This window comes from Rhinopithecus bieti, unplaced genomic scaffold (assembly GCF_001698545.2).
Source record: "Rhinopithecus bieti isolate Rb0 unplaced genomic scaffold, ASM169854v2 scaffold_21649, whole genome shotgun sequence".
In the NCBI taxonomy this organism is placed as follows: Eukaryota; Metazoa; Chordata; class Mammalia; order Primates; family Cercopithecidae; genus Rhinopithecus; species Rhinopithecus bieti.
Window position 1 is genome coordinate 2,212,895 of NW_016811584.1, and position 8,704 is coordinate 2,221,598.

Genomic DNA, 8,704 nt, shown 5'->3' on the forward strand with positions numbered 1-8,704 from the left:
ATTAAGATGAGGGAATATAGAACTACTTTAGTAGCTCTAATTTATATTTTAAGTGTAACCAGAAGCATTCTAACCATTCAGAGTTACATTCAAACTTTTGGTTTGCTTACTTTACTAATATTAGTCCTTTTTTAAAAAAATTAAAATAGGAAACTGCTGCACGAGTAAATCAGTCAGCTCTGGAAGCTGTCACTCCTTCCCCATCTTTCCAGCAGAGGCACGAGAGCCTGCGGCCAGCCGCAGGGTAAGTTACCACACTGTGAGTTATTTAAAGAAGGATATGGGCTATTTAAAGTATCTGTGATCTGGGATTATGTTTGTACTGAAACATAAGACTTCTCATTGACTTATAATGTTGTGTTTTCTTTTTTCATAGTTTGTTAAATATTTAATATCCAAAAGGGAAAATTAAATGCAATGCCTTCTTGTTTTATGCTTAGACAATCTCGGCCACCGACAGCTCGAACCAGCAGTTCAGGATCCTTAGGATCTGAGTCTACAAATTTGGCTGCCCTGTCTCTAGATTCCCTTGTTGCCCCAGACACCCCAATACAGTTTGACATAATTTCTCCTGTGTGTGAAGATCAGCCTGGCCAGGCAAAAGCCTTTGGCCAGGGAGGCAGGTGGGTGATAGCATCACAGGTACTTTGTGCTGTGGTCTGTAAGGCTTATAATCCCCTGTCTACATTTGAGAGTCATCTCTTATTTATCATGTACATCAGCTATGTTGTACTTTCTTTGTTTAATTATGTAACATATTGATAGTTAGGGAAGAACCATGCAGGTTTTACCTTTATGTCTTCTGCCTCAGTTAAGGAGTTAAGATAATTTAGTTTCAAAATATTTAATTCTGTATTGCTTATTAGGTCTACTTCTTGGATATTTGCTCTTAAAATTGCAGAAGAAAGTTGATAGCCCTGTCTTTAGGTCATGACAAATTTTAAAAAATTCTTGAGGATAATACACGTGATATAGGTTTATTAGAAAATATTATCTTATACCAGAATAAGAAATCTTCAGGAAGTTACTAAAACATTATCACTATTATGAATTATTAATGAATCATCTTTTATTTATATAATGAATATTGTCACCAAAGCAGTTACAATTTTTCCTTGGCTGTGGTTGAAGGAAGCATGACTTAAGGCAAATCATTTATTAAGTAGAATGGACACCTAATGAATTGATCATATATTAATTTGGATATACATGGCTATGACCCACAAAAAGTCATTTACACATCACAGAAATACACTTAGCATTTGATGTAATAGGACACATACTACAGATATTAATTTCCTGTTATCTTAATGTCAGTGTTTTTTTAGAACCACTTAGCTCTCTGCTTCCAAAACCTATTTTGTTTTGTTTTGAGATGGGGTCTCACTCTGTTGCCCAGGCTGGAGTGCAGTGGCATGATCATAGCTCACTGCAGCTTTGACCTCCTGGGCTAAAGGGATCCTCCTGCCTCACCCTCCTGAGTACCTGGGACCACAGGCGTGCACCACCACACCCAACTAATTTTTAAATTTCTTTGGTAGAGACGAGGTCTTCCTGTGTTGCCCAAGCAGATCTCAAACTGCAGGGCTCAAGCAGTCCTCCTGCCTCGGCCTCCCAAAGTGCTGAGATTACAGGTGTGAGCCACAATGCCCAGCCCTCCAAAACCTACTTTGAGTTGTACTTTTCTTCCTTCACTGTGGTGTGCCACAAGCCATGCACGCTAAGGAGGAAGGTAACGTCCATCTCCAGTTCACTTTTCTTTTTGCATTGTTACCTGTGTTTTAAGAAATACAGGTTTAAAACTTGATTATAGCTAACTTGCAACATATACTTACAGAAGTAAGTAAAACCTAAAATAAGTTTTACAATTCCAGGACATTCTTGGCATTTTTCTCAAGCAGCTAAGATTGCAGTTAAATCAGTGTTCCTCTGTGCTAGCTTATTTAAATTCAAGAACTTTTGCAACATGGTTTATTATTATGTTGATTTTTTGTTGTGTATGGCTAAACTTCCAGTTCATCTGTGTCTTCTAAAGTGCATGAACATTGATCAGTTAATGTGTGAAAACAGAGGCCTTCATCATAGTAATTTAGTGATCAATAGTGTTTCTTAACAGGATGGGGCATTTTAGAGCTTTCTTTTTAAAATGTTAACTCTGGTTTTAATGATTAGATTTTTCTCTGTGGCTCATGGTAACTGATCATTTGTTCATATTTTTTTCTGAACTTTTTAGGCGTACAAATCCATTTGGAGAATCTGGGGGAATTATAAAATCTGAAACTGAAGGTAAGACAGATGTGCAGCATTCATATTTTAGAACTACTTCTCAGCAAACTGTGAAGAATTTATTGTTTATATTTGTTCTGCTACTAAGCTCAGTTTTAATGTTATCTTTACTTCAGAATTTCCTCTACTTATAGTACACGTGAAGCAACAGAACTTAATCTGTCTTAAGATGTTGTGATTCATACAAAACTATAGACTCTCACACTTTGACCTTATAGTCAAATTCTCAGTGCCTAAGATACCTTTCAAGCTTTTCCTAACAGCTGATGTTTCACTTCTGGTACTGGAGCATAAATTTTGTTTTTCCATCACTAACTATTCATTTTAATTCTAAACTTACCGAAATGCTGTAAGAACCACCAATTGTTGTGTTTGTGTGTGTGTGTGTGTGTGTTTGTTAAGAGACAGGGTCTCCCTATGTTGCCTAGGCTGGTCTTGAACTCCACCTGCCTCAGCCTCCCAGAGTGCTAGGATTATAGGTGTCAATCACCACACCTGGCCTCAGAACCACCAATTGTTGAAGCATTACTTTTAGCTATTTGAATTTTAAACCCTAATTTTCCTATAACTTGGAATACTGTAGTTAGGAGTTATTTTGAAATGTATCCCTTAGGTTGTTGAATTTTTCACTGGAAAATCTAAAAGAAGGCAATGTATTTTATTCTTTTGGAAAATAAATATGGCATTTAAAAATATAGGCCGGGCGCGGTGGCGGCTCAAGCCTGTAATCCCAGCACTTTGGGAGGCCGAGGTGGGCGGATGACAAAGCAGGAGAATCATGGGTAGGAGATCAAAGGACTCCACTGAGTACATACCATGGTAGAACCCCGTCTCTATAAAACATACAAAAACTGAACCGAGGCAGAAAAAAACCGAGTCGAAACAAGCGGCGCCTGTATCCAGCATATTCAGGGAAGCTGGGGCAACGAAAACAAGAGAATGGCGAATAACCGGGAGGCGGAGCTTGCAGTGAGCTGAGAGATCTGGCCACTGCACTATGCACACTGGGCGACAGAGCAAGACTCCGTCTCAAAAAAAAAAAACCAAAAAAAAAAAAAAAAAAAATTAAAAACTAACAAATAAATAAATAAATAAACAATAACATTTGTTCTTTATCGATTTCACATATTCTTCATCAGTTTTTATTGTACCGAATGTTCAATGGAGGTGAAATCAGATGACCATCCAGATGTTGTTTATGAAACTATGCGCCAAATCTTAGCTGCCCGAGCCATCCATAACATCTTTCGGATGACAGAATCGCATTTATTAGTCACTTGTGACTGTTTAAAGTAAGTAAAACCCTCCCTTAAAAAACTGTAGAAAAAACATTTACATGATTTCAGCCTAATTAAAATTTGTTTTCCAATTTTTAAATTATTATTTTAGGTTAATTGATCCACAGACACAAGTTACAAGGCTCACGGTGAGTTCTACATGATTTAAGCTTTGTTTTAGATCTCTTTGTATATATACACATCTTACAATTTGATAATAATCCTAATCCTGTATATTCAAGTGTGATAGGATCAGCTATGATTGGTCTTTGGCTGTTGTAGTTAAGTCTGTGGCCATCTCCAAAAAGTTGTCATTGAACAGTTTATGTAACTTAAAATAATTAACACAATTCTTATCATTGTGTTATCATTGAACATTTTATGTAACTTAAAAGAATTATCATTGAACATTTTATGTAACTTAAAAGAATTAACACAATTCTTTTTGTAATTTTTTTAACAGTTCTTTTTGACTTTGTAAAATGTGTTAATGACTAATAAAATAAATGTAATATTCAACAACCTCTTTTTCTGCTTGTTAATTCAAACCAAATATGACATTACTTGTTTCTGCATTACGAGTCTGTTAAAATAATTGGCTTTATTACAAAATTTATATTTTTAGAACTTAGCTTATGAGTTTGTCACGAGTGCTGCTGTAATGACTTGTAAAATCTCATGTTTGCTTCTGATGTTTTCTGTGGCAGTTTCCATTACCTTGTGTAGTTTTGTATGCTACACACCAGGAAAATAAGCGCCTTTTTGGATTTGTTCTTCGGACATCAAGTGGGAGAAGTGAAAGTAATCTGTCATCAGTCTGCTATATATTCGAGTCAAACAATGAGGGTGAAAAGGTACATGGCTTTGCGGAATATCTCTGTCATAACCACTTACTAAGTGATTCTTACTAAGATTTAATAATTATTAAATTCTTACTAATTAAATTACTTAGTAATTACTGATTGAATTCTTTACAATTAATACAAATTTATGAGGTACATGTGAATTTTGTTACGTGTATAGAATGTACAGTAAGCAAGTCAGGGTATTTAGGGTGTCCATCACCCAAATACAATACATTTTTGTTAAGTATAGTCACCCTACTCTGCTGTCAGATATTAAATATATTCCTTCTATCGTAATTTATGGTTGTACCCTTTAATCCACTTTTCTTCATCCTCCCCTTTCCTCATCACTCAGCCTTCCGAGTCTCTTATCTATCATTCCACTCTCTGCCTCCATGTGATCAATTTTTTGGCTCCCACATACAAGTGAGAACATGTGATATTTGTCTTTTTGTGCCTGGCTTATTTCACGTAAGATAATAACCTCTAGTTCCATCCATGTTGCTGCAAATGACATGATTTCATTCTTTTTATGGCTGAATAGTACTCCATTGTGTATATGTACCACATTTTCTTTATTCATTTATCTGTTAATGAACATTTAGATTGATTTAACATATTTGCTCTTGTGAATAGTGCTACAGTAAACATGTGAGTGCAGGTATCCTTTTGATACAGATTTCTTTAATTTTGGGTAGATACCCAGTAGTGGGATTGTTAGATCGAATGGTAGTTCTATTTTTAGTTTTTGAGAGATCTCCATACTGTTTTCCATAGTGGTTGTGCTAGTTTATGTTCCCATCAATGGTGTATGAGTTCCCCTTTTTTCTGCATTTCACCAACATCTGTTATTTTTTGTTTTTTTAGTTATAGCCATTCTGACTAGGGTAAGAATGACTCATTGTCATTTTGATTTGGATTTCTCTAATGAATAGTGATGTTGAGCAATTTTCATATACCTGTTGCCTGTTTTTATGTCCTTTAAGAAGTACATATTCGGCCGGGCGCGGTGGCTCACGCCTGTAATCCCAGCACTTTGGGAGGCCGAGGTGGGTGGATCACGAGGTCAGGAGATCGAGACCACGGTGAAACCCCATCTCTACTAAAAATACAAAAAAAAAAATTAGCCGGGCGAGGTGGTGGGCACCTGTAGTCCCAGCTACTCGGGAGGCTGAGGCAGGAGCATGGTATGAACCCAGGAGGCGGAGCTTGCAGTGAGCCGAGATCGCGCCACTGCACTCCAGCCTGGGGGATAGAGCGAGACTCTGTCTCAAAAAAAAAAAAAGAAGTACATATTCATATCCTCTGCATACTTTTAAATGGGATTATTTTTTTCCCTGTTGAGTTCATTGTATATTCTGGATATTAGTCCCCAGTTGGATGAACAGTTTGCAAATAATTTCTCCCATTCAACAGGTTGTCTCTTTACTCTGTTATTTCTTTGGCTGTGCAGACACTTTTTAGTTTAAGTCCCATTTGTCTATTTTTATTGCCTATACTTTTGAGGTCTCAGGCATAAAATCTTTGCCGAGACCAATGTGCAGGAGAGTTTTCCCTTCGTTTTCTTCTAGTATTTTTTTTCCTATGGAAAATAACCTTTATTTTATTTATTTATTTATTTTTGAGATGAACTCTTGCTCTGTTGCCCAGGCTGGAGTGCAGTGGCACAATCTTGGCTCACTGCAACCTCCACCTCCCGGATCAAAGTGATTCTCCTGCCTCAGCCTCCCAAGTAGCTGGGACTACAGGTGTCTGCCACCATGCCTGGCTAATTTTTTTAGTAGAGACAGGATTTCACCATGTTGGCCAGGCTGGTCTTGAACTCCTGACCTCAAGTGATCCACCTGCCTCGACCTCCCAAAGTGCTGGGATTACGGGCGTGAGCTGCCATGCCTAGCTGGAAAAAAAACCTTTAATAGAATAGTTATTGAGAATATCATACTAACAAAGTTTCTCAAGAGACTAAGAGCTAAAATGGTGAAAGTAGGATGATCTTTTTTTTTTCTTTTGATTTTGTGGGTACAAGGGGTGTGTGTGTGTGTGTGTGTGTATGCACTTTTTTTTTTTTTTTTTAAGATGGAGTCTTGCTCTGTTGCCCGGGCTGGAGTGCAATGGTGCAATCTTGGCTCATTGCAACCTCTGCACCCCCCAGGTTAAAGCGATTCTCCTGCTTCAGCCTCCTGAGTAGCTGGGACTATAGGCATGTACCTACCACCACGCCCAGCTAATTTTGTGTTTTTAGTAGAGACAGGGTTTCTCTATGTTGGTCAGGCTGGTCTCAAACTCCCGACCTCAGGTGATCCGCCTGCCTCAGCCTCCCAAAGTGCTGGGATTATAGGTGTGAGCCACCTCGCCCGGCCAGGTGTATATATTTATGCAGTACATGAAATATTTTGCTACATGCATGCAATGCATAATAACCACATCATGGAAAACTGAGTATTCATTCCCTTAAGCATTTATCATTTGTATTAGAAACAATCCAATTATACTTCTTTAGTTATTTTTAAATGTACAGTTATTATTCACCATAGTCCCCCTGTTCTATCAAATACCAGGTCTTATTCATTCTATTTTTTTTTTTCTTTATCATTAACCATCCTCCCACCCCCCATCCGCACACTACCCTTCTCAGCCTCTGGTAACCATCCTTCTACTCTCTGGCTCCATGAGTTCAATTGTTTTGATTTTTAGATCCCACAAATAAGTGAAAACATGCAACATTTGTCTTTCTGTGCCTGGCTTGTTGTGCTTAACATAATGACCTTCATGTTCCATATATCTTGTTGCAAATGACAGAATCTCATTCTTTTTTATGGCTGAATAGTACTCCATTGTATGTAAGTACCACATTTTCTTTATCCATCTATCATCCATTCAAATGACAGAATCTCATTCCTTTTTTCTGGCTGAATAGTACTCCATTGTGTATGTGCACATTTTCTTTATCCATTCATCTGTTGATGGACACTTAGGTTGCTTCCAAATTGTGGCTATTGTGAACAGAGCTGCAACAAACACGGGAGTGCAGATGTCTCTTCAATATATTGATTTCATTTTTTTAGGTATATACCCAGCAGTGGGATTGCTGGATCATATGGTAACTCTATTTTTACTTTTTTGAGGAACCTCTGAGTTTTCTCCATAGTGGTTATACTAATTTACATTCCCACCAACAGTGTACAAGGGTTCCCTTTTCTCCACATGCTTCCCAGCATTTGTTACTGCCTTTTTGCTGCAAGCCATTTTAACTGGGGTGAGATGATACATTGTAGTTTTGATTTGCATTTCTCTGATGATCAGTGATGTTGAGGACCTTTTCATATGCCTGTTTGCCATTTGTATGTCTTCTTTTGAAAAACGTCTATTCAAATCTTTTGTCCAGTTTTAAATCAGATTAAGTTCTTTCCTATAGAGTTGTTTGAGCTCTTTGTATATTCTGATTATTAATCCCTTGTCAGATGAGTAGTTTACAAATATTTTCTCTCATTCTGTGACTTGTTTCTTCACTTTGTTGATTGTTTTCTTTGCAGTGCAGAAGCTTTTTAACTTGATGAGATCCCATTTGTCCATTTTTGCTTTAGTTGCCTGTGCTTGTGGGGTATTACTCAAGAAATTTTTGCCCAGACTGATGTCCTGGAGAGTTTCCCCAATATTTTCGTGTAGTAGTTTCATAGTTTGGGGTCTTAGATTTAAGGCTTTAATCCATTTTGATTAGATTTTTGTATATGGTGAGAGATAGGGGTCTAGTTTTATTCTTCTGCATATGGATATCCAGTTTTTATTGAAGGGACTGTCTTTCCCCAATGTGTAATCTTGACGCCTTTGTCAAAATGAGTTCACTGTAGTTGTATGGATTTGTTTCTGGATTTTCTATTCTGTTGCATTGCTCTATGTGTCTTTTTTTTTTTTTTTGCCAGTACCATGCCGTTTTGGTTACTACAGCTCTGTAGTATTGTAATTTGAAGTCAGGTAATATGATTTCTCTAGTTTTGTTATTTTTGCTCAGAATAGCTTTTGGCTATTCTGAATCTTTTATGATTCCATATACATTTTTAGATTATATTTTTCTATTTCTGTGACGAACGTCATTGGTTTTTTGATAGGGATTGCATTGAATCTGTAGATTGCTTTGGGTAGTATGGATATTTTAACAATATTGATTCTTCCAATCCATGAACGTGGAATATGTTTTCATTTTTGGTGTCCTCTTCAGTTTCTTTCATCAGGGTTTTATAGTTTTTTGGGTTTTTTGGGGTTTTTTTTTTTTTTTTTTTTTTTTTTTTTTTTTTTTTT

At 37.0% G+C, this 8,704-nt stretch overlaps 1 protein-coding gene across 1 annotated transcript in view; it reads left to right on the forward strand.

Annotated features, from left to right (window-relative positions):
* Nucleotides 1-8,704, forward strand: part of APPL1 (adaptor protein, phosphotyrosine interacting with PH domain and leucine zipper 1) — a 45,267-nt gene that overhangs the window by 31,345 nt on the left and 5,218 nt on the right. The window contains exons 14-19 of the mRNA XM_017894136.1: nt 150-244; nt 441-623; nt 2,234-2,419; nt 3,399-3,578; nt 3,676-3,712; nt 4,271-4,417. Of these exons, the coding sequence (XP_017749625.1) occupies nt 150-244; nt 441-623; nt 2,234-2,419; nt 3,399-3,578; nt 3,676-3,712; nt 4,271-4,417 (828 nt within the window). The remainder of the gene's footprint in view (nt 1-149; nt 245-440; nt 624-2,233; nt 2,420-3,398; nt 3,579-3,675; nt 3,713-4,270; nt 4,418-8,704) is intronic.